This window comes from Panulirus ornatus, chromosome 23 (assembly GCF_036320965.1).
Source record: "Panulirus ornatus isolate Po-2019 chromosome 23, ASM3632096v1, whole genome shotgun sequence".
NCBI lineage: Eukaryota > Metazoa > Arthropoda > Malacostraca > Decapoda > Palinuridae > Panulirus > Panulirus ornatus.
The window spans coordinates 7,614,206-7,641,401 of record NC_092246.1 but is presented as its reverse complement, the minus strand read 5'-3'; the positions used below and the strand labels follow the sequence as shown (position 1 = coordinate 7,641,401).

Here is a 27,196-nt window from a genome sequence, read left to right as displayed (position 1 = left end):
TGATAAGAATACATTGAGCAGTGATGCCAGATGGGATCCCATATTTATGCATTGGGTTTTTGAGGTCTTTACTTCACAGAATGGGTACACAGAACACAGGTGATTATACTGGTAGGTGTAGACAAGAACAAGGTGTACCGTGGGTACAATACCTCGACATTGCGAGCGAAAGGTATATCCTAGTTGTCTACAGGGGCTTCACGATATACATTTCACGTAACAAAAAAAGTTTAAGTACAATGCAAACAGTACGATGGAGAGTAATGCTTTATTATGAGTGGACTAAAAGGCTCAACGTACGGACGCACATGCATCATATACTGAATACAGTATGATACTGGCGGGATATGTATAGATGTAGAGGATTTAGCAGCTAAAGTACACTCAGTTTCAGGTTAGGATATGATATAGAAACATCTTGAGTGAAAATTGAGAGAACCTGCAATAGATTAATGGTTCATGATGTATGAAATACTGATGTTTATATATACAGAAGATGATATAGCTCAGACCATGATAGATTCTGGTTACGGAGCCAGACTATCTGAATGAATATTACTATCAGAGAAACAGAGACATGCTGTCGAAATGATGGGCTCAGGGTCTTGTGATACAGGATAGCGTTCTACATCATTCTACTGGGGAAGACCAAGTTGACAGCAGTCATAACGTCGGCAGTCAATGGGAGAGGCCTAAAGCCTATGATGCTGTTGTTGGGTTTTACGCAATCAAACCATAAGCCACTACAAACCGCCATTCAAGACGCAACAGACAAGTACTAAAGGCGTAATGGAAATGTCGACCACACCTCACTCTCACTGCGCGGCCGTGCCTCAACCTTGTGTGTGTAACCCCGGATGTCTGGTGTCAGGCCCTGTGCTACTTAACGGGCATGTTACTGATGAGAGCCGCTCTCGAGGTGGCTGGGAGGCGCTACCTGTTCCGGGTGTAAGGAAGGACGCTGGACACAAAGCTAATATCCTGTGTTCATTGTATCATATCCTACGGCGCTTGACTTGAAATTGGCGGCAGGTGTAAAGCTAAGAATTTTTGCCACTGTATCTGGCAACATTACGTTTATTTTTGAGATAACTGAAACTGAAGCTTACTTCATTTATATATATTATTGTCCTCTAATTTATTGCAGCCATTAACTTCATGATATCAATATTAATCTTGACCTTTTAAATGACCAGTTAACTAACATGACCTTGCAAAGAATTCTGTAGTATCTGTAGTACATTAACAATGTCATTTTCATGCAATTGGCTGCCTACATCTAAGAGACGGTTATTCAATATTTGTTATTCATTTCTATGCCAGAACAGGATCAACAGACCTATATATTTTGACCAGTAGACTGGCACAAACATACACGTCCTAATAAGGATATATTTTCCTGTTAAAGATAATGAAAGACACATTAAACACATATGTTTATTAAAGAATTCATCTTGCTTTCATTGACAATCAAGTTCATTGTTGCAGAAATAATTCTAATGGTATTAATGTAATTTACACCAAAGGTACTGTTGATAATACTGATAACATCAGTGGAGGGAGGACTATTGTGATGGTTGGAAAACTGCAAGTAAGAGCGGGTTGCCATCACTGAACGCTTACATATAGATTTATTCCCTAATGGAAGTACCAGTACTTTATTTCTGGGCTGTAGTGTTATGTAAAGTATAATGTTAATATTTCTTTTTGTACTTGGGCATCTTCCAGAGTTAGGGGGCGATACCTGATATTAGAGAGAATTTATAAACCTACCAGTGGAATCAAGGAACATTAGACAATATTTGTCATATATCACAATAAGAAACGAACAATACAACTATATAATGCAAACTATTTTGCGTACCCATGAAGTCTGGGTCTGTGTAACTTACGTAAGTACTTAGCAGCTAAGCACAAATGCCCGATGCGTTTAGTCACTTAATAAAACACGACTTTAAGAAGAGTCATGTCAGTGACGAAATATACTGGAAGACGAATTTACTTAACCTTGACTACCCAGATACCTACCAAGACTTACCATGCTATCATTGGGAATCTTGTCTATGTATTTTCATAGATACGGCCTCTTTAGCAGTCTCAAAGTCCTACAATGGATAAGGTCAGTATATTACCTGATTAACCAACCATGTGTTCTACTTGTACTACAATGGATAATGTCAATATATTCAAAGGGGTTAATAAGTAGATGATGGACGACCATTGTCATTCATGGTTGAGTGATAGTTTTGAAGATTCAGTATGCAGTACCCAACTCAAAAACATTGTAATTGCTAATGTATGGCGGTACCTATCATAGAAAATGGGTCATATGAAGACCTTCAGGAGTAAGTTTATATGTGACGAAACGAAGATATAAACGTTTGGGGGCGGAGGTTGTGTTAAGGGTTTAGAGTTACCACAAGGTCAATACAGCATGACCGAGGAGAGCTCTCTCTCTCTCTCTCTCTCTCTCTCTCTCTCTCTCTCTCTCTCTCTCTCTCTCTCTCTCTCTCTCTCTCTCTCTCTCTCGTGTTCTGTGTCGTCTAAGGTGTAAGATGGGCTAACAACAACAGGCCGAAGCTCCACGCCAAAACAGGCATCAAGAGAGAGACAATGCATCCAGAAAGATGCATTCCTTCCTTCCCAAGTGTGAACGACACTTTCTCTGAAGATCTATATTCTGTTTACTTGAATCACTTCAGAGTGAATTATTCGACTGACACTTACGAAGCAAAACGTCGTTTGAAGGACAGACGACTTGTCAGTCCGATTGGAGATCTGGTCTGCCAATGGGAATGTCTCGTTACACCTGAAGCTGACTGAGGACGTTACAAACGTGATGATAATAATTAAGAGGTTTGTACCCGAGTCGTCGCCATATTATATTACATCAATGTGTAATGATGTAAAAGATAAAATGCCCTGACAACCTAAAAAAAAGAAAAATGGGAAATAACACATAGCAATCTCTCTTACTACGTCCATCAAAAGTCCAAATTTCATGAAGTTGAAAGGTTAAGTGAATGTATTTGAAAATGAATGCTACAATACACAGGTGTTTCCTAGTCTAGATTTGCCATCGTAAACGTGGTTTTTGATGGTGTGTAAAGTGAGAGTCCGCAATCCATACATATATATTTTTTTGTCAGTAACTATCACACTAGGAGGTATGTTTAACATTTGGGGGCCATTGTATCCCCTCCCCCTAGGTATATATTAGCTAGGCTGTACATCCTAGGAATGGAAAACTCATTGTAAAACAGTCGACATTACGCGGATAAACTTTTTAATTGTTTGGTTATGATGGATGAAGTTTCATAATTTGTATTCCTGGAGACACAGTGAGTAGGCCATGATGGCTGGCATATAGCTTGTATACCCATATGTTGTTAGGAGAGAAGTTTTACCCTGTGTGGAGATACAGGAGGTTCATTCTCTCTTTCAGTAAACCTAACCTGATTTTTCATTTACGATAGGTTGTTTATAGAGGAAGAGAAACATAATGCCTCATTAATTAATGCCTCATTTGCAAAGTAGATTCAACACAATTTGATCTACACACACACACACACACGCACACACACACACACACACACACACACACATGACCCCACATTATTGCAGTGACCTTTTTATGGGGCACAAAAAAAAAATTAGATGACATTCAACAATAGGAGGACAGGATACACTTTAGTTCGAAGCTTCAGATACTGCCTGCTGATCCGAGAAAACATTCCCTCCTCAAACATAAGAAATGGAATTAGCTGAACCAAAATTCTCCTCTAATCCTATATCTCCTCAGATCCTATGCCTCCTCAGAAATCATAATTTATAAATATTTGTCAAGAAAACTAATTGAGGCAACATTTGCATTATATCTGGTGTCATTCATTGTACGACACAACTCGTTCATTCTAGTCTCCTCTTGATAGGCGGCACGAAGTCAGCTCGGTAATGCGTGACGAAGGGCGTCGTGGGCGGCGGAGGTTCATCTGGCTTCTGTGCCCTGCGTAGTCTGAGGCAGAGGACGCCACACGCCGCCGTCAGGATACCCACCACCACCGCCACCATCCCTGCAGGAGGAGCAACAGTTATGATATAGCCTATCAACGCTTGCCAGTATACAGGTAAGATGTGTACAGTCTCTTGATCGATAAATGGAAGTGAGCGGAGGTGGCCTTTCTTCGCCTGTTTCCTGGCGCTACCTTGCTGACACAGGGAGCAGCGATCGGGTGTTTGGAGGGAAAGAAGAGAAAGAAAAGGTGAGCAGGTATGAATATGTATATGTGTAAATATGTTTATATATGTATACGTATGTGTATATGTATGTATGCATATTTTTTATGTTGAAGGCTCCAGTCACGGACAAAAGTCCACGGCCCTTAATTGAAATATAATTATGAAACGGAAAAAGACAAGGGAAAGTATTTACGAATTTTGGGGAAAGTGGAACACCTGGTTTTTAAAATGTGTCAGGTCACAGTTATTGAGAAAGACATGAGAAGGTAAAGAGTTCCAAAGCTACGACGTGTCGGAATAGAAGCAGGTATCAAAACGGCCCACCATTCAGTTGCCGATGACCACACAATAGTCATAAGTCGCAGCAGCTTGCAGAGTATTGCGTGGTCTATCTAGTGGTGGGGACACACAAGCAGCCAGTACTTGGGAACAAGAACCAAATTCATACTAACAGAAGGAAAGTGAACGAACATTGCGCAGTAGGCAAAGGGGATCATGTTTGGAAGTTAGCCTGAGACAATTGATAGGTTGGACCGCTTTCGACTCAACTCTGTCAAGTAAGGATCCAGAGCCAGAACCACCCCAGATGTGAGAGCAGTACTCCATACAAGGACGAATCAAGCCATTGTACAAACGGACCAACTGTTCAGAAGTTTCGACATCCAAACAGGACACCCAGTTTCAAAGAGGCAGACTTAGATTCTTCCGTAAATTGGAGGTGGAAGGTTGGAGTGAAAAAGCTTTTGAGCGATCGGGGCTTGAACATACAGGAGGGTGAAAGGCGTGCAAGGAATAGAGTGAATTGGAAAGTTGTGGTGTACCGGGGTCGACGTGCAGTTAATGGATTGAACCAGGGCATGTGAAGCGTCTGGGGTAAACCATGGACAGTTTTGTGGGGCCTGGATGTGGAAAGGAAGCTGTGGTTTTGGTGCATTACACATGACAGCTCGAGACTGAATGTGAACGAATGTGGCCTTTGTTGTCGTTTCCTGGCGCTAGCTCGCGCGCACGCGGGGCGAGGGGGGTGTCACTCCATGTGTGGCGGGGTAGCGGCAGAAATGGATGAAGGCAGCATGTATGAATATGTACACGTGTATATATGTATATGTCTGTGTATGTATAAGTATGTATACGTTGAAATGTATAGGTATGTATATGTGCGTGTGAGGGTGTTTATGTATATACATGTGTATGTGGGTGGGTTGAGCCATTCTTTCTTCTGTTTCCTTGCGCTACCTCGCTAATTCGGGAAACAGCTTCAGAGTATAATAAAAAGATATAGAAAAAATGAATAGATATGCATACTATATATATTCATTTATTCATATTTATTTATCTATTCATTCATTTATTTATTATACTTAATCGCTGTTTCCCGCGTCATTGAGGTAGCGCAAAGAAAACAGACGAAGAGAGACCCAGCCACTCACATACACACATACACCCACACGCACACACACACACACACACACACACACACACACATATATATATATATATATATATATATATATATATATATATATATATATATATATATATTTTTTTTTTTTTTTTTTTTTTTTCATACTATTCGCCATTTCCCGCGGTAGCGAGGTAGCTTTAGGAACAGAGGACTGAGCCTTTGAGGGAAATCCCCACTTGGCCCCCGTCTCTGTTCCTTCCTTTGGAAAATGAAAAATGAGAGGAGGATTTCCAGCCCCCCGCTCCCTTCCCTTTTAGTCGCCTTTTACGACACGCAGGGAATACATGGGAAGTATTCTCTCCCCCCTATCCCCAGGGATATATATATATATATATATTTGAAAGGATCACAATTTTGCGCGTGATCAAGTATATTCCCACGAGTCCACGGGGAAGATGAAACACGATAAGTTTCCAAGTGCACTTTCGTGTAATAATCACATCATCAGAAGAGATACAAGAAAGAAATATAAGTCAATTGATACACAACGAAGAGACGTTGCCAGGACGCCATTTGGTAAACATGTGATTGTCCAAGACAGATAACGAGGGTACCACAAAGTTATTATGTGGACAAGAACGGGAATTGTTTACAAATTTTATCAACAATGAAGCTATCAAATTTGTATAGACCTTCACTAATATTAAGGTTATAATTCCTTGTGTATTTGATAATAGAAGATTCAGTGATATTTCTCGTGGTACTGGAGTTAGAGTTAATAACAAATGGCATTACTTCAGTCAGTACAATGATCATAGTTTTTAATGTGATTAAACAAGGCATTTGATTCTTGTCCTGTTCATATTCTATATTTAAGTTGCTTAAGTCTAACAGAAAGATCCTTACCAGCCTGCCCAACATAAAACTTATCACAATATCTACATGGCACTTTATAGATGCACCCAGGAGAATTTTCTGGTGAGTTCCTGATTAAGATATTCTTTATAGTATTATTGTTGCTGAAGGCAACATTTACATCATAGGATTTAAGCAATATGGAAGGTAAAGTAAAATCATTATTAAAAGGGAGAACTAAAAGATTCTTGGTGTCAATGGGAGGTTTGGGTTCAACTCTATAAAATGATTTCTTTGCTAACTTAAGGGATTTGTCAATGAAAGATCTAGAGTACTTTAACTTAGATCCAATAGAATATGTCTTCTCAGACTCATCATCAATGAACTTTGGACTGCAAATATCTAATGCCCTTAGGAACACAGATTGAAATTATGATAAAGGAACACCGATTGAAATTATGATAAAGGAACACAGATTGAAATTATGATAATTCAACTCTCTCATGTTGAGATGAGTAATGATTACTTGTTTACCAAATGGCCTTCTAGCTGTCTCCTAGTTGTATATCAACTGACTGTCATATATCTCTCTTGTATCTCCCCTGATGATGTGATTATTACACGAAAGTGCACTTGGGAGCTTATCGTGTTTCATTTTCCCCGTGGACTTATCTATATATATATATATATATATATATATATATATATATATATATATATATATATATATATATATATATATATATATATATATATATATATTGCTTCCTCTGGAGTTTCCACTAGAGGCTAAATATAATCGTTACTGTTTAGTTAGAGAGATGAGGAACAAGTTAAAGGTAAGATGACTGATCCGTGATCTCAAAAAGACTGGGGATTTGCACTAAAATCTCTAAGTTAGAATCAGTAATAGTACGGCAGAGTCGCATAGAATCGTTCCTGGCTCGTTAAAAGGCATTAGATTTAGTTAAGTGAGAGTTTGTTCAGAATTGGTGGATGCGATTGAAACTCGAATGAGTTTCATCTTCGTAAGAGAATGACCCGACTACTTATAGTTTACTGGGACGTAAGACTTTTAATGTCCCAACAAAATGAGTTTGTCTGATCTAGTATTAATGTAAAAATGTCTCTGGTCCATTGGAATATGTCTGTAGTAACGTAATTTTAATCTCAGAATAGCACTAAACCATCTTACCTACGAAGGTGAAATGATGACCGGAACATTTTGACCTGGACATGGCTGAGTGTGGACTGGGCTGGAAATCAGACCAGCTTCAAGTGTGGAAGTACCAGTGGATCATTTCATCTTGGAATAGCCTTACCTTGGACCACCTCCATCCAGATATTCAATGACCTTCCCCCCCCCAAAAAAAAACAAACCATTTTCTTCGCAGGATTAACTTACCATAAACCAATTCCAAACCAAGGGAGTTAAATAGAGAGGACCCCCCCTAGAGTTACAGTCGGGCTGAGCTGCTGTAGTTAGTGTGTGGTTCGTGAGCTTACGTACCTGCCAAGGCTGAGAAAGTTCCACTTTTGAGACACACCCTGCCAGCGTCCTCGTCCCCTGCAGGAGATACTCAGTGTTACTGACGGTGTCATAAAAGTTCCAAGATAAGTCCAATACAACTGACCAAACATATACACCATTTCTAAGGAGAGTCTGTACACCCTAAAGCGGGGTTTCTTGCACGATTCTCTTTTGTTTTTCAAGACTCTGTAAAAGATTAGAGATAGATTAGGGATGATAACATGTTCTCGTCACTTGAGGCAATATCTTCAGATGATAAACTATTTCTTTTTTTTTTTGTGGATGGGCGCTGATACTGGTGAGGGGCGTCTTCACCTTCGTACCGAGGAGTTCCCAGCCTCGTGTTCCATTCCTAAAGTCGACTGGGATGTTTTGGAGAGAGGCTATGGGGGTGTGTCTATGGTCATAGCCACTGGATGTAATGATGGTGGATCTTGTTACCCTATCCTAACACGCTTTTAAGATTTACCCGGCAATTGTTTACAGACGACCCGTCCCGTCTTTATCACCCCTGTGTAGTGCAGTATGTAAACTTCAATTGATATCTTATACAAGGTCACAGTCACGATGGTTGAGTACGATAATAAGACCCTTGAGTATGATGGCCAGAATTTACGTCTCACAAGTTCAAAGGTCACCCCATGATACCCCAGAGCCGTTACCACATTGCTCAAGGGGATGATTCCTTTGAACCCGACCGTGATAAGAACCATGATGATATGAAATACTGCATGAGCGTGGTGTGGAGGGGGATGGTAGGGGAGGTACACTTCCTGAGCGTGGTGTGGAGGGGGATGGTAGAGGAAGGTACACTTACTGAGCGTGGTGTGGAGGGGGATGGTAGAGGAAGGTACACTTACTGAGCGTGGTGTGGAGGAGCTGGTCATCTCGCACCACCTGGATGGACTGGAAGAGACTGAGACTCTCTGATACGTTCGTGCTTTCCTCGGGGTCGTTGTTGTCTTCCTGCTGCTGCTGCTGGTGCACAGACCGACGCTGCTTCTTCTTCCGCCGCCAGTGGCACGGCTGGATCTGTGGACAGACGCGCCCGTCACTTTCTATGGCTCGTCAGGAGACACTTGAGATCATAGATTGCAACCCGTGATTCCAGAAGGTTAGAATCACTTTATAATGAGTTAGGATAATGGATTCCACCTTATGGCGTTAAGGAAAAGGGGGGCAGTTGACTTTGAAATGCTTAAGGTTCGTTCCCAGTGTTCCCTCAACCCTCGGGGTGGCTCTCCCGCCCCGCCCCGCCCCGTAAACCCCCAAAGGGTGTGGGGTTGCCACTGACCGGACAGTCGCCGTGGCACATGCGGACGTCGCACTCGAGGTAGAGGGCCGGGGAACCCGTGAAGCGGAAGGTCTTCATGAAGGCGTACACCTGCGTCTCGAACACGCCCTCCGTCCGCCGGGCGCCCTCGAAGTGGCTGATGAGGGACTCGTCCAGCGGGCATCTGCAGCGTCACCAGTGGTTACTCAGGGGGGAATGTTGTTGGTTACTTAGAGGATTAGTGGTTACCCAGGGGGAACTGGATACCCAGGGGAACAGTGGTTACCCAGGGGGAATTGTGGTTACTCAGGGGAACAGTGGTCACATAGGGGAACAGTGGTTACCCCGGGGCAAAGTGGCTAACCAGGGGGACGGCGACTATCCAAAGGGGAACCTATCCATAAATCTCTTCTCTCTCTCTCTCTCTCTCTCTCTCTCTCTCTCTCTCTCTCTCCCCCGTCTACCGACCTGTCATTCCAACATGCCTCGCTATATACCTCCCATCTATCTGGCTGGTCGAGGTGCACCTCCGCCTGCTGGCAGCACCAGGGGTGCACCTCCGCCTGCTGGCAGTACCAGGGGTGCACCTCCGCCTGCTGGTAGCACCAGGGGTGCTCCTCCGCCTGCTGGCAGCACCAGGGGTGCACCTCCGCCTGCTGGTAGCACCAGGGGTGCTCCTCCGCCTGCTGGCAGCACCAGGGGTGCACCTCCGCCTGCTGGCAGCACCAGGGGTGCACCTCCGCCTGCTGGCAGCACCAGGGGTGCACCTCCGCCTGCTGGCAGCACCAGGGGTGCTCCTCCGCCTGCTGGCAGCACCAGGGGTGCACCTCCGCCTGCTGGCAGTACCAGGGGTGCGAGGCGCGGGAGGGAGGGGGAAGAAGACTCACCCGTAGTGGTCGATGAGGGCGATGCGTTTGTTGCCTCCGTTGTGAGCGTAGCAGTCGCTGACCACGATGTCGAACCCTTCTGTAGTAAGACACAAGTAGGCAGGTGGGTGTTAGTGCTCATACATCACCGATGGTCATACATCATCTGCCACACTTCATTCATACATCCACGATGGTCATACATTATCTGCCACACTTCATTCATACATCCACGATGGTCATACATTATCTGCCACACTTCATTCATACATCCACGATGGTCATACATTATCTGCCACACTTCATTCATACATCCACGATGGTCATACATTATCTGCCATACTTCATTCATACATCCACGATGGTCATACATTATCTGCCACACTTCATTCATACATCCACGATGGTCATACAATTATCTGCCACACTTCATTCATACATCAACGATGATCATACATGTCAAGAAGCTTCTATATAATGTATTATGATAAAGACTGCGAACTCAGGTCTATTGACTTGTCATCACGTGTGTACATAATATGTATACCTGGAGTATGAAGGCGTACATATGTATACCTGGAGTATGAGGGCATACATGATATGTATACCTGAAGTATGAAGGCATACATGATATGTGTACCTAGAGAATGGTCTTCATATAAGAACATGATATATGTTTAATGCCTTATCAACACCTTCACAGTTCCTCCATCACAAATTCTCCTTCCACGCCTTCCAGTTTCCATCTTATTTCAGATGCATTCTAATGACTGTGTAGTATGGAGGTGTGTGTGTGTGTGTGTGTGTGTGGCGCGTTCTATTATCTCACTACAGACGTACAATCCTCACCAGAGGCAGACGTACCGAACTCTGAGCGCATGTAGATGACCAGAGTGAGAGGGTCGCCCACCCGCACGGGGCCCGTCACCCGCTCACCCGTGGTACCGATGCCGTAGCGGATCTCCATGTGACACTCTGGCGGCGTTAGCGTGAACACTACCGGGTTGCCGGTCTGGACCCTGGCAGCAGAGAGGTGCACGTCTTAGTATATTGTGAAGGTCACACTCCACCCTATGTCAGATGAGGCCAGAAGGTTAGACGGGCACGTATGCGATGCGTTGCGTCACACACACACACCCACACACACACACGACAAGTTTCCAAGTGCACTTTCGTGTAATAATCACATCATCAGGGGAGATACAAGATAGAAATATAACAGTCAGTTGATATACAACGAAGAGACGTAGCTAGGATGCCATTGGGTAAACAAGTAACTACCCGCGTGGAGGTTCGTTGCATTCGAGTCTGGCAACAAGCGTATCATAAACTTATTATGTGGACAAGAAGGGGAACTGTTTACAAAGTCTCTCAACAATAAAGCCATCCAATTTGTATAGACCTTCACTAATACTCCAGTCAGTACGATGATCATAGTTTTCAATGTGATTAAACAAGGCATTTGATTCTTGTCCGTTTCATGTACTATAGTTATGTTGCTTAAAGTCTAACAGAAAGATCCTTACCAATCTGCCCGACATAAAACTTTTCACAATTTGTACATGGTACTCTATAGATGCATCCCGCGGAACTATCTGGTGAATTCTTAATTAAGGTATTCCTTTAGTATTGTTGCTGCTGAAGGCAACATTTAGATTAAAGGATTTATCATAAAAAGCGAGAACTAAAAGGTTTTTGGTGTCTAGGGGAGGCTTGGGTTCAAGTTTATAAAATGAATTTTTTTGCCAATTTAAGGGATTTATCAATGAAAAATCGAAGATGCTTTAACTTGGATCCAATAGATTATATCTTCTCAAACTCATCATCAGTAAACTCTGGACTGCAAATACGCCATTCCCTAAGGAACATATACTGGAATGATGATAATTTGACTCTGTCATTTTAAGCTGAGTAATAATGGATATATGAGTATACATTGGTAGGTTTTCTGTATATGCTAAACATAAACTTGTTTCCATCCCTATGGATCATGCAATCTAAAAATGGTATCATACCATTATTTTTTATTTCTACAGTAAAGATGATGGAAGGTACTAAATTGTTAAGTAAAGGGAAAGATGTTTATAAATTTTCGTTTGTTGGCAAAGCACAAATGATATCATCTACATACCTAGATCAAATTGCATTAGAAGGTAAGATATGTTTTAGTAACTTTGTTTCAAAGAATTCCATGTAAAGATTACTTAATACAGGTGAAAGAGTGTTACCCATTACCATACCAATTTTTTTAGTATGATGTTCTCCATTAAATTGAAATATTCAGTCTTTTATAAACAATATTTTCAATTCAGTAAAAACAGACTTTGAAACAGGTAAATGAATATCATCCAATACATCAAATGAATATTCTAAGAGTTCATCAACTAGAACTTTTGTGAATGGAGATGAAACATCGAAGCTAACAGGTTTGAAATCAAAATTAACACTGAACTCACTATTGGTCTTGCTGGAAAATTTGGTTTATGTGTTTTGATGAGTCCATACATACATGGCAATGAAGGGGACAAAGATGACAAACTTTTGATGAGAGAACCATTACCATTCAACAACAACTTCAGTTCTTTATTGAAATGATGGGAAATGACCAGTGGAGACCCCCGTTACTCACCAACGTGAGACGAAGGGTATTCGAGTACATAGTATTTGAATAGTCATTTCTCTATTAGGGGTCATCATAGCCTAGCGGTAGCGCTCCCGCCTGCCACGCAGGAGTCCCGGGTTCGATCCTGGCTGTTGGAGGTTTGTGTTATATTGAAGTGCGCGTTCATATGCAATATATATATATATATATATCCCAGTTGTACAGTTAGGTTCAGTAGAAATATCTGCTGGTTGTGTGAGCCTGACGGGAAATGACCAGTGTAGACCCCGTTGCTCACCAACGTGAGACGAAGGGTATTCGAATATATAGTATTTGAATAGTCATTTCCCTATTAGGGGCGAGCATAGCCTAGCGGTAGCGCTTCCGCCTGCGTCACTCTCTCTCTTTCTCTCCCTCTCTCTTTGTCTCTCTCTCACTTACTCCACGTCCAGGAAGGGGAACGTGACGGTCTTCCAGAAGTCGTAGCCGTACTCGCACGTCACCTTGAAGTGTTCGTCCCAGACCTCCTCGATCAGCGGGTTGTACTGCACCGTCAGCGTGTTCCACATCATGTTCTTCTGCCGGGGAGGAGGAGGACATGTCATGCACAGCAGAGGGTACGACCAGACACGTCATGTATAGATACAGCAGAGGGTGGGAGAAGACACATCATGCACGGGTACAGAGGGTGGGAGAAGACACGCCATGCACGGGTACACTGGGCAGGAACAGACAATTCATGCACGGATACAGAGGGCGTAGGGAGCCATATCACGTACGTAGGGAGAGGGGGTGAGGCCACACCATGTACACAGGTAGAGGGGGTGAGGCCCTCATCGTGTACACAGGTGGAAGTGAGTGAGGCCACACCATATACACAGGTAGAGGGGGTGAGGCCTCATCGTGTACACAGGTGGAAGTGAGTGAGGCCACACCATATACACAGGTAGAGGGGGTGAGGCCACACCATGTACACAGGTAGAGGGGGTGAGGCCACACCATATACACAGGTAGAGGGGGTGAGGCCACACCATATACATAGGTAGAGGGAGTGAGGATTTAGTTAACACGTTAAGCACGACGGTACGACCCATAAGCACGACGGTACGACCCTTATGCACAATGGTACAACCCTCAGGCACGACGGTACGACCCATAAGCACGACGGTACGACCCTTATGCACAATGGTACAACCCTCAGGCACGACGGTACGACCCATAAGCACGACGGTACGACCCTTAATCACGACGATACGACTCGTAAGCACCGTCCTGTATCATAATCAAAGTTAATGTGATTCACTGACCGTACACATTACTGAGTGGGTGCATGTGCTGCATTAAGTGGGTGCTTGTACTGCAGAGATTACTGAGTGGGTGCTTGTACTGCAGAGATTACTGAGTGGGTGCTTGTACTTGTACTGATCCCCGCATGTGTGTTGTCTACAGATTATTCTCATGAATGTGTTAGTAAACCCACCTTGCCCCCGGGGGCACCACCGGTACGGCTGTCCCCCGGGGGTATAACCAGTACTGCTATATCTCAGGGGTACCACAAGTACGGCTGTCCCCCAGGGGCACCACCAGTACGGCTGACCCCTGGGGACACCATCAGTACGGCTTGTCCCCAGGGGTACCACCAGTACGACTGGTGGCCCCCCGGGGACACCATCAGTACGGCTGTCCCCCCGGGGACACCATCAGTACGGCTTGTCCCCAGGGGTACCACCAGTACGACTGGTGGCCCCCCGGGGACACCATCAGTACGGCTTGTCCCCAGGGGTACCACCAGTACGACTGGTGGCCCCCCGGGGACACCATCAGTACGGCTTGTCCCCAGGGGTACCACCAGTACGACTGGTGGCCCCCCGGGGACACCATCAGTACGGCTTGTCCCCAGGGGTACCACCAGTACGACTGGTGGCCCCCCGGGGACACCATCAGTACGGCTTGTCCCCAGGGGTACCACCAGTACGACTGGTGGCCCCCCGGGGACACCATCAGTACGGCTTGTCCCCAGGGGTACCACCAGTACGACTGGTGGCCCCCCGGGGACACCATCAGTACGGCTTGTCCCCAGGGGTACCACCAGTACGACTGGTGGCCCCCCGGGGACACCATCAGTACGGCTTGTCCCCAGGGGTACCACCAGTACGACTGGTGGCCCCCCGGGGACACCATCAGTACGGCTTGTCCCCAGGGGTACCACCAGTACGACTGGTGGCCCCCCGGGGACACCATCAGTACGGCTTGTCCCCAGGGGTACCACCAGTACGACTGGTGGCCCCCCGGGGACACCATCAGTACGGCTTGTCCCCAGGGGTACCACCAGTACGACTGGTGGCCCCCCGGGGACACCATCAGTACGGCTTGTCCCCAGGGGTACCACCAGTACGACTGGTGGCCCCCCGGGGACACCATCAGTACGGCTTGTCCCCAGGGGTACCACCAGTACGACTGGTGGCCCCCCGGGGACACCATCAGTACGGCTTGTCCCCAGGGGTACCACCAGTACGACTGGTGGCCCCCCGGGGACACCATCAGTACGGCTTGTCCCCAGGGGTACCACCAGTACGACTGGTGGCCCCCCGGGGACACCATCAGTACGGCTTGTCCCCAGGGGTACCACCAGTACGACTGGTGGCCCCCCGGGGACACCATCAGTACGGCTTGTCCCCAGGGGTACCACCAGTACGACTGGTGGCCCCCCGGGGACACCATCAGTACGGCTTGTCCCCAGGGGTACCACCAGTACGACTGGTGGCCCCCCGGGGACACCATCAGTACGGCTTGTCCCCAGGGGTACCACCAGTACGACTGGTGGCCCCCCGGGGACACCATCAGTACGGCTTGTCCCCAGGGGTACCACCAGTACGACTGGTGGCCCCCCGGGGACACCATCAGTACGGCTTGTCCCCAGGGGTACCACCAGTACGACTGGTGGCCCCCCGGGGACACCATCAGTACGGCTTGTCCCCAGGGGTACCACCAGTACGACTGGTGGCCCCCCGGGGACACCATCAGTACGGCTTGTCCCCAGGGGTACCACCAGTACGACTGGTGGCCCCCCGGGGACACCATCAGTACGGCTTGTCCCCAGGGGTACCACCAGTACGACTGGTGGCCCCCCGGGGACACCATCAGTACGGCTTGTCCCCAGGGGTACCACCAGTACGACTGGTGGCCCCCCGGGGACACCATCAGTACGGCTGTCCCCCGGGGACACCATCAGTACGGCTTGTCCCCAGGGGTACCACCAGTACGACTGGTGGCCCCCCGGGGACACCATCAGTACGGCTTGTCCCCAGGGGTACCACCAGTACGACTGGTGGCCCCCCGGGGACACCATCAGTACGGCTTGTCCCCAGGGGTACCACCAGTACGACTGGTGGCCCCCCGGGGACACCATCAGTACGGCTTGTCCCCAGGGGTACCACCAGTACGACTGGTGGCCCCCCGGGGACACCATCAGTACGGCTTGTCCCCAGGGGTACCACCAGTACGACTGGTGGCCCCCCGGGGACACCATCAGTACGGCTTGTCCCCAGGGGTACCACCAGTACGACTGGTGGCCCCCCGGGGACACCATCAGTACGGCTTGTCCCCAGGGGTACCACCAGTACGACTGGTGGCCCCCCGGGGACACCATCAGTACGGCTTGTCCCCAGGGGTACCACCAGTACGACTGGTGGCCCCCCGGGGACACCATCAGTACGGCTTGTCCCCAGGGGTACCACCAGTACGACTGGTGGCCCCCCGGGGACACCATCAGTACGGCTTGTCCCCAGGGGTACCACCAGTACGACTGGTGGCCCCCCGGGGACACCATCAGTACGGCTTGTCCCCAGGGGTACCACCAGTACGACTGGTGGCCCCCCGGGGACACCATCAGTACGGCTTGTCCCCAGGGGTACCACCAGTACGACTGGTGGCCCCCCGGGGACACCATCAGTACGGCTTGTCCCCAGGGGTACCACCAGTACGACTGGTGGCCCCCCGGGGACACCATCAGTACGGCTTGTCCCCAGGGGTACCACCAGTACGACTGGTGGCCCCCCGGGGACACCATCAGTACGGCTTGTCCCCAGGGGTACCACCAGTACGACTGGTGGCCCCCCGGGGACACCATCAGTACGGCTTGTCCCCAGGGGTACCACCAGTACGACTGGTGGCCCCCCGGGGACACCATCAGTACGGCTTGTCCCCAGGGGTACCACCAGTACGACTGGTGGCCCCCCGGGGACACCATCAGTACGGCTTGTCCCCAGGGGTACCACCAGTACGACTGGTGGCCCCCCGGGGACACCATCAGTACGGCTTGTCCCCAGGGGTACCACCAGTACGACTGGTGGCCCCCCGGGGACACCATCAGTACGGCTTGTCCCCAGGGGTACCACCAGTACGACTGGTGGCCCCCCGGGGACACCATCAGTACGGCTTGTCCCCAGGGGTACCACCAGTACGACTGGTGGCCCCCCGGGGACACCATCAGTACGGCTTGTCCCCAGGGGTACCACCAGTACGACTGGTGGCCCCCCGGGGACACCATCAGTACGGCTTGTCCCCAGGGGTACCACCAGTACGACTGGTGGCCCCCCGGGGACACCATCAGTACGGCTTGTCCCCAGGGGTACCACCAGTACGACTGGTGGCCCCCCGGGGACACCATCAGTACGGCTTGTCCCCAGGGGTACCACCAGTACGACTGGTGGCCCCCCGGGGACACCATCAGTACGGCTTGTCCCCAGGGGTACCACCAGTACGACTGGTGGCCCCCCGGGGACACCATCAGTACGGCTTGTCCCCAGGGGTACCACCAGTACGACTGGTGGCCCCCCGGGGACACCATCAGTACGGCTTGTCCCCAGGGGTACCACCAGTACGACTGGTGGCCCCCCGGGGACACCATCAGTACGGCTTGTCCCCAGGGGTACCACCAGTACGACTGGTGGCCCCCCGGGGACACCATCAGTACGGCTTGTCCCCAGGGGTACCACCAGTACGACTGGTGGCCCCCCGGGGACACCATCAGTACGGCTTGTCCCCAGGGGTACCACCAGTACGACTGGTGGCCCCCCGGGGACACCATCAGTACGGCTTGTCCCCAGGGGTACCACCAGTACGACTGGTGGCCCCCCGGGGACACCATCAGTACGGCTTGTCCCCAGGGGTACCACCAGTACGACTGGTGGCCCCCCGGGGACACCATCAGTACGGCTTGTCCCCAGGGGTACCACCAGTACGACTGGTGGCCCCCCGGGGACACCATCAGTACGGCTTGTCCCCAGGGGTACCACCAGTACGACTGGTGGCCCCCCGGGGACACCATCAGTACGGCTTGTCCCCAGGGGTACCACCAGTACGACTGGTGGCCCCCCGGGGACACCATCAGTACGGCTTGTCCCCAGGGGTACCACCAGTACGACTGGTGGCCCCCCGGGGACACCATCAGTACGGCTTGTCCCCAGGGGTACCACCAGTACGACTGGTGGCCCCCCGGGGACACCATCAGTACGGCTGTCCCCCGGGGACACCATCAGTACGGCTTGTCCCCAGGGGTACCACCAGTACGACTGGTGGCCCCCCGGGGACACCATCAGTACGGCTTGTCCCCAGGGGTACCACCAGTACGACTGGTGGCCCCCCGGGGACACCATCAGTACGGCTTGTCCCCAGGGGTACCACCAGTACGACTGGTGGCCCCCCGGGGACACCATCAGTACGGCTTGTCCCCAGGGGTACCACCAGTACGACTGGTGGCCCCCCGGGGACACCATCAGTACGGCTTGTCCCCAGGGGTACCACCAGTACGACTGTGTGTTGGGGGGGTCGTTTCAGGTCACTTCAAACGACAATAGGCCGTTAATGGCCATGACAGATCAGCACAAGGGAAACTGATTTGTTACAGGTCAAGGTGTATTGGGTCATTACAGGTCAAGGTGTACTGAGTTATTACATTTCAGTTTAAAAGACACTTGATGCTACGGGTTAATAGGTCTTCTTAAGTTATAGGTGGTTATCAAAGGTCACTGGTAAGTCAGTGGCTGTTGCTACAAGCCAGCTAAAGTGAGTGTCAGTGAAGGTCAAAACATTGAACATAGGTCAACACACGTGAACATAGGTCAACACAGGTGAACAAAGGTCAAAAGAAGCAAAGAAAGATCAACACTGGTGAAAAACAAGGCCCCGACAGGTTGCTGAGTGTCACTACAAGTCATCGTAAGTCACCAAAGGTCATTACAGTTCGCCAGACATCACTACAGGTCATTATAATACGTCAAATATCACACAGGTCATCATAGTTCGCTAAATGGCACTTCAGGTCACAGATCGTCAAATGTCACTCTAGTTTCTCGTTGGTTATCAGTTACGAAAGGCGAATGAAGGTGAAATCAGGTCAGAAAAGGTCATTCCAGGTCAGAAAAGGTCAACCCAGGGCAGCATATAACGTTAAAAGTTTGCCCAAGTCATCGAAGTTTAGTTGAGGTCAGCAGAAGTTGGTAAGTGAAATCAGGTCAGGAAAGGTCATTCCAGGTCAGAAAAGGTCCACCCAGGTCAGAAAAGGTCAACCCAGGGCAGCATGTGACATTCAACTTTTTCCCGGGTCACCGAATCTTAGTTGAGGTCAGCAGAGGTTTGTCAAGACTGGTTTAGATCAGTATAGTTTGCGAAATGGTATTCTTGGTCAGGTCAGGTCAAGCCAGGTCATGAGGGGCTACTGCGTGTCGCCATGATAAAGTGCTCAGCTTCCCAGTTACTCACTGAACAAGAACTAGATGTCTCAGCATGTTACTCACCACCCAGGTACTCATGCGTTACTCACTGAGGACTCGGGTCATGTTGTGGTTGGGGCGGTCCAGCATCCCGTGGGGTGGCAGGCCGCTGCTCTGGGACTCCTTCTTATCAATGAGGGAAGCCCCAGGGGACATCATGAGGCTCGGACGACGTAGGCTGCCGAAGGGGCTGGGCCAGTAACCCTGGCTCCGGCTTGACCCCATCTGTGGCAAGGTCACAACAGGTCAAGGAAGGTGACGTCAATGTCTCCTGTAGATTTCTTCTCTCTCTCAAAAAGTTGTTGTGGCAAGATTTTTGTGGTTTGGAGGTAGATGACAATATTCCAGGGCAAACTGTGCTATACTATCTTGAATTTTTTTTTTTTGTATTGGATCAATGTATTTGTTAAGGCGGGATGGGGGATGATGGCGCCCTTAGCCGACCAGGAACGGCAGAAATGGCATCCAAGTGGTCGAGGAAGTGGGTAAGAAATGAGGAACCAGAGAACCTTACCTCGAGGTCCACCTGGGGGTCAGCACCGAGGTGCTGCTGCTGCTCCAGGTAATTCTCGTGGCTCCCAGCGCTCCTGCCGGTGTCCAGGGCGATGCGGCGGTCCTGGCCGGCGGCGATGGAGCCCTTGGAACGCGAGCGGGTCTTCGGGAAGAGCGAGAGGTTGTCGTACGTTCCTGAAACTCGCCTGAGGCTGGTCAGCAGCTCCGGGATGCGCGACGCTGCCTCGTAGTCGTCCGCCAAGAACATCATCTGCAAGTGTTGGTTGACACTAGTCTTTTATGGTGGCCAGATTGTGACGCTACTCTCTCTCTCTCTCTCTCTCTCTCTCTCTCTCTCTCTCTCTCTCTCTCTCTCTCTCTCTCTCTCTCTCTCTCTCTCTCTCTCTCTCTCTCTCTCTCTCTCTCTCCCCTAGTACGAGTTTCAGAGCCTCGGAGAGAGCAATTCCTCAAGTAATCTTTTCGTCTATTTTGACTAACTTATACTCCACGAGATATAGCAAATCTATAAGGTATATAGTACGTGTTTATGCGTTGACTCTATAACACCTGTCGGAATGTCTTTGTTATACGTTACAGTAACATTCTTTTTTATATCGACCACTGGGTCTATGTATGGTGCCCTCTTCCCCCTATCACACCCTCCCTCCTATCATGGGGAGGAGTTACATCCGTCTCCCGTCTGGAACCACAGGAAGACACGCAGAACCACACCGGGAAACGACGTAGAGTCGTTAATAGCAACGCTTCCCAGAGGGACGTGAAATGAGAGCAACAGCATCGTTCCTCAGAACCACAATACACAACATACCTTGGCGTCTTGGGACGACGGACGTATAAGGGCAGACCTCTCTCCATTTTGGCTCTCCCGCAGCACAGGTGAGGTCATGGGGTAGTCCGTGGTCGTCTCCAGGTAGTCCTGTTGGTCGTGGCCTTGCTGTAAAGTGGGTATCGTCTCGAACACGGTGGGGAGCGTGACGAAGAGTGTGTGGTAATCGTTGGCGCGCTGAGCCGTGCACGCCAGAGGGATACATAGGCACAACGAACTCAGTGCCTGCAGAGGATCCCAGAGTACGCGGTTAATGCCAATTTTATATATCCTTACAAACCAGTCAACAACACAGTCACCCCCTTTTTGATAAATTCCACTGCTACACCATCCAAACCCACCGCCTTGCCGGCTTTCATCTTCCGCAAAGCTTTCACTACCTCTTCTCTGTTTACCAAACCATTCTCCCTGACGCTCTCACTTTGCACACAACCTCGACCAAAACACCCTATATCTGCCGCTCTATCATCAAACACATTCAACAAACCTTCAAAATACTCATTCCATCTTCTCACATCACCACTTCTTGTTATTACCTCCCCATTAGCCCCCTTCACCGATGTTCCCATTTGTTCTCTTTCTCTTGTCTTACGCACTTTATTTACCTCCTTCCAAAACATCTTTTTATTATCCCTAAGATTTAATGATACTCTCTCAACCAAACTCTCATTTGCCCTCATTTTCACCTCTTCCACCTGAGTGAGTGTGTTAGCATCTTTGATGCACGAGACCGGGTTATAGTGATGGGTGATTTGAATGCAAAGGTGAGTAATGTGGCAGTTGAGGGAATAATTGGTGTACATGGGGTGTTCAGTGTTGTAAATGGAAATGGTGAAGAGCTTGTAGATTTGTGTGCTCAAAAGGGACTGGTGATTGGGAATACCTGGTTTAAAAAGAGATATATACATAAGTATACGTATGTAAATAGGAGAGATGGCCAGAGAGCGTTATTGGATACGTGTTAATTGACAGGCGTGTGAAAGAGACTTTTGGATGTTAATTTGCTGACAGGGGCAACTGGAGGGATGTCTGACCATTATCTTGTGGAGGAGAAGGTGAAGATTTGTAGAGGTTTTCGGAAAAGAAGAGAGAATGTTGGGGTGAAGAGAGTGGTGAGAGTAAGTGAGCTTGGAAAGGAGACTTGTGTGAGGAAGTACCAGGAGAGATTGCGTGCAGAATGTAAAAAGGTGAGAGCAAATGACGAAAGGAGAGTGGGGGAGGAATGGGATGTATTTATGGATGCAGTGATGGCTTGCGCAAAAGATGCTTGTGGCATTAGCAAGGTGGGAGGTGAGCAAATTAGAAAGGGTAGTGAGTGGTGGGATGAAGAAGTAAGGTTGTTAGTGAAAGAGGAGAGGGAGGCGTTTGGACGATTTTTGCAAGGAAGTAGTGCGAATGACTGGGAGATGTATAAAAGAAAGAGGCAGGAGGTCAAGAGAAAGGTGCAAGAGGTGAATATATATATATATATATATATATATATATATATATATATATATATATATATATATATATAAAGTTTCTAGATTGTCTTACCAGAAGAGTCTGAAGCATCCGGCATCTAGACACCTCCTGCCACCCGGGCCTCCCTGCTCTGCCCGACATACCGCTGCTGCTGGTGTAGGAAACGACTGACACCCACGTCTATGGCGTCTGGCAACAACTGAAACGGGAAAATACGTTTGTTTTCGTAAGTGGTGGGAGGCTGACGTTATCATCCATTCCTGTCGCTACCCCGCCCCACAGGAAACAGCATCACTATCCCCTGCTTCAGTGAGGTAGCGCCACGAAAACAGACAAAAAAGGCCACATTAGTTCACTCTGTCTCACATGCCCTGCTTCAGTCCATTGACAGCATGTCGACCTCGTCATACCACATCGTTCCAATTCACTCTATTCCTTGCACGCCTTTCACCCTCCTGCATGTTCAGGCCCCAATTGCTCAAAATCTTTTTCACTCCATCCTTACACCTCCAATTTGGTCTCCCACTTCTCGTTCCCTCCACCTCTGACACACATATCCTCTTTGTCAATCTTTCCTCACTCATTCTCTCCATGTGACCAAACCATTTCAATACACCCTCTTCTGCTCTCTCAACCACACTCTTTTTATTACTATACATCTCTCTTGCCCTTTCATTACTTACTCGATCAAACCACCTCACACCACATATTGTCCTCAAACATTTCATTTCCAACACATCCATCCTCCTCCGCACAACTCTATCTATAGCCCACACCTCGCAACCATATAACATTGTTGGAACCACTATTCCTTCAAACATACCCATTTTTGCTCTCCGAGATAACGTTCTCGCCTTCCACACATTCTTCAACGCTCCCAGAACCTTCGCCCCCCTCCCCCATCCTGTGACTCACTTCCGCTTCCATGGTTCCATCCGCTGCTAAATCCACTCCCAGATATCTAAAATACTTCACTTATTCCAGTTTTTCTCCATTCAGACTTAACTCCCAATTTACTTGTCCCTCAACCCTACTGAACCTAATAACCTTGCTCTTATTCACATTTACTCTCAGCTTTCTATTTTCACACACTTTACCAAACTCAAACTATATATATATATATATGTATATATATATATATATATATATATATATATATATATATATATATATATATATATATATATATATATATATATAAGAAAAGGTCACAATTGAGCGCATGATCAAGTATATTCCTATATGTCCACGGACAAATGAAACACGTTAAGTTCCAGTTCATAGCCTCTTAGCATATTTATTTGATGTATTGGATGATATTCATTTACCTGTTTGAAAGTCTGTTTGCACTGATAGAATCGTGTTTGATAGACTGTGTATTTAACTTAATGGAAAATATTATGTTCAAAAATTTCACCTGTACTAAGTAATCTTCATATGGAATTCTTTGAAACCAAGTTACTAAAGGATATCTTACCCTCTAATGCAATTTGATTTAGATATGTAGATGATATTATTTGTGCTTGGCTAACAAATGAAAATTTAAAAACATTTTTCGTTTTACTAAACAATTTAGTACCTTCCATCAAATTTACTATAGAAATTAGAAGTAATGGTATTATACCATTTTCAGGTTACATGGTCCATAGGGATGGAAACAAGTTTATGTTTAGCATATACAGAAAACCTACCAATGTATGCTCATATTCCCATTATGACTCATCTCAACATTACAGAGTTAAATTTTCATCATTCCAGACTGGGTTCCTTAGGAGATGACGTATTTGCAATCCAGAGTTTATTGATGATGAGTTTGAGAAGATATATTCTATTGGATCCAAGTTAAAGTACCCTAGGTCTTTCATCGATAAATTTCTTGAGTTGGCAAAGAAATCATTTTATAGAGTTAACCCAAACCTCCCCTTGACACCAAGAACCTTTTAGTTCTCCCTTTTAGTAATAATTTTACTTTATTTCACAAGTTGCTTAAATCCTTTAATGTAAATGTTGCCTTCAGCAACAACAATGCCATAAAGAATATCTTAATCAGGAACTCACCAGAAAGTTCTGCAGGATACATCCATAGAGTACCATATACACATTGTTATGTTTTATGTTGGGCAGACTGGTAAATATCTTTCTGTTAGACTTAAGCAACATGAATATAGTATAAGAACAAGACAAGAATCAAATGCCTTGTTTAATCATATTAAAAATTATGATCATTGTGTTGACTGGAGTAATACCATCTCAGTTATTAACTCTAACTCCATTACCACGCGAAATATCTTTGAATCTTCTATTATTGAGTACACTAAGAATTGTAACCTTAACATTAGTGAAGTTCTATACAAATTGGATAACTTTATTGTTGAGAGACTTTGTAAACAGTTCCTCTTCTTGTCCACATGATAAGTTCATGATACGCTTGTTGCCAGGCTTGAACGCACACGACCTCCATTTGGGTAGTGACCTCCATTTGGGTAGTTACTTGTTTACCAAATGGTGTCATAGCGACGCCTCTTCGTTGTATATCAAACATTTCTTTTTTTTTTTTATCTCCCCTGATGATGTGATCATTACACGAAAGTGCACTTGGGAACTTGTCGTGTTTCATTTCCCCGTGGACTCATAGGAGAGTGATTAAGTGTGGTCAAATGGCCGGGGGGTTTGACCTGGATAGCGATCGTCAGTCAGTACATATTATAAAGTGTTTCTGCCAAGTCCCTCAACTCGCGCCACCAAACACAAGATCAAGAAATAGCGTTCCTCGATCACGGTGTTACTGTTTCTTGTACTTCGTCTGTTCCCTGCGTTTCAGCCGGGGTGGCTTGTCTAACTGTACAAGATCTCCGTTCCAAGTGAACAAAGATTGACATTAAGAAAAGTAGAATAGTCGAGGATCTCCTTAATTTTATAATCGGTGACATCAATGAGAGTTAAATAAGCCCCCGGAGTGAGGTGTGCCTTCGTTCAATAGCCAGTCTGCATGAAAATTTGTACCTGCATCTGACGTACACGCTCTAGAATTCTCTTGCACACGCAAGCCAGAAATGGGAGCAACATTATCCACTCCGAGCAGTGAACTTCATGTTCAGTTGCCATGAGATGAAATGAGCGAAATTTGCTGAGTTATTTGTCTATATATATATGTGTGTGCATATGGATAGGATAGCTAAGCATGCTGCAACTGCGTTCGAAGCAGACACGGGAACCACTTGAATCTAAGCTTCTCAACGTAGGAATAATGAGGAAAACGACATTGTAATTATCCAGTTTTCTATTTCTAGACGGTATGCTAATTCTTTTTTGTACGGAGAAAAGAATTCGTTGGAACACTTAGATTATGGGACTACTTGAAAACGCTGAGGCCACATCAACGGAAGTCGGGCCACCATACCTCTTCATGCGAGTCGTTGGGACGTTATCATGTAATATATTTCCTACCCGGTTTGACGATAACCTTCATATTGAATCACCAAAGGCTTAAAGTAATTATCCCTCTGTTGAATGTAAGCAGACTTAAGTAATTATGTATTTAGATAGGCGCCATGGCTGGCTACGGCGATCATGAAAGAAAGAGGAGAAGTCAGGAAAGGTGGTGGGGTGACTTGTGTAAGGGCCCGCGAGCGTTGTCGTGGAAGGCAATTTGAACCAGGTTAGACTTAGCTGATTTGATGATGAGGCCTGGCTTTAGCAGTGACCTGGGAGAATGAGACTTGCCCAGGGCACACTAGCAGAGTGGAGGAGGATCTGTTGGTTAGGTAAGGGTAGATTAGGTTAGGTTAGGTTGGGTAAGGGTAGGTTAGGTTGAGTAAGGGTGGTTAGGTTAGGGTAGGTTAGTTTAGGTAAAGGTTAGATTAGGGTGGGTAAGGTTATGTTAGGTTGAGTAAGGTTAGATCAGGTTAGGTTAGATAAGGTTGCTTTAGTTTAGGTTAGGTTAGATTAGATTAAGTTAAGTTAGTTTAGATTAGGATGGGTAAGGTGTGTTTAGGTTGGGTTAAGATAGTACTTTTTGTGACCTAGTTCAAAGACATTACTACATTTTTGACGGCAGGTATAGCAGGACTGCCACGACATGTATAGTCAAACATAAAACTAACAATTGGACACGTTCGTATTTGCTTCTTGTGGATGTCACTGAGGAGTGCAGGGTAAGAGTTTACAGAAAATTTCGAAGCCGTTTCAACCCACTTACAGTCCACAGATAACTATTGAGCTGCTGTTCCTATATTACTGAAACTGCCTCGTTGGAGATATGTAGCAGTCTGTCCATGACTACCACCTTATTTACCACCAGGTTACCAGCAGGTGTGTACCTCCCGTCTACACCTGGGCAACCTAACATTAGCCATTTCTTTCTTACTGGAGCGCTTGTATTGGTTCATATAAAGCTAGTGGCAGTATCGTGGGCTACGAAATAATGGGAAAGTAAGTGTGCACGGCTACGCTTTTTAGAGGAAGTTCACATGAGTTTACCTGAGAAAGACATCAGGAGGCCTGGTTAGCGCACGAACTGTGTTGTCTGGTAGAAAAGAAAGTTTGCATAACAAAGAAATGTAATAACGTTCAACAATTATTTTACGCTGTCACCGAGTCTAGCCTTCCACTATTACCGTTATCGCTGTCGTGTATACACTATTTCTGGCCAGGATTTTTTTCCTTTTCTCAGAGTATACGTGAATTTGTAAAAATATTTGTCTTAACGGCTTTTAAAGGTATTTATATAGTCTTAGCTTTCACTACGTCTGACGGTAACTTATTCCGGTGCTCAACACACCAATAGGAAGAGAAGCTTTTATCCACGTCTGTACTACATCCTTTAGTTTTGCGTTTATTCCATTTGTCC

The 27,196-nt window shown here is 46.8% G+C and overlaps 1 protein-coding gene across 1 annotated transcript; it reads right to left on the bottom strand.

Moving 5' to 3' along the window:
* Positions 1-1,430: 1,430 nt before the first annotated feature.
* Positions 1,431-23,869, bottom strand: LOC139756695 (uncharacterized). Its single transcript, XM_071676350.1, has 12 exons — positions 22,420-23,869; positions 20,866-21,108; positions 19,958-20,307; positions 19,595-19,758; positions 14,252-14,279; positions 13,213-13,392; positions 11,034-11,188; positions 10,191-10,269; positions 9,325-9,487; positions 8,891-9,062; positions 8,010-8,066; positions 1,431-4,073 (listed from the first exon to the last, which is right to left on the bottom strand). The coding sequence occupies exons 1-12, from the start codon at positions 22,486-22,488 to the stop codon at positions 3,910-3,912; spliced, it is 1,824 nt and encodes a 607-aa protein (XP_071532451.1). The 5' UTR covers positions 22,489-23,869; the 3' UTR covers positions 1,431-3,909.
* Between the last annotated feature and the right edge of the window lie 3,327 nt (positions 23,870-27,196).

Bases quoted from the DNA above. Each gene is read 5' to 3' on its own strand.
- LOC139756695 (XM_071676350.1), bottom strand. From the start codon at position 22,488: ATGTCGGGCAGAGCAGGGAGGCCCGGGTGGCAGGAGGTGTCTAGATGC. The intron at 20,308-20,865 runs GTATGTTGTGTA...CAACACTTGCAG, and splicing joins CGTCGTCCCAAGACGCCAAG to ATGATGTTCTTGGCGGACGA. The intron at 13,393-14,251 runs GTGGGTTTACTA...ACGTGTCTGGTC, and splicing joins GTGGTGCCCCCGGGGGCAAG to GTACCCTCTGCTGTGCATGA.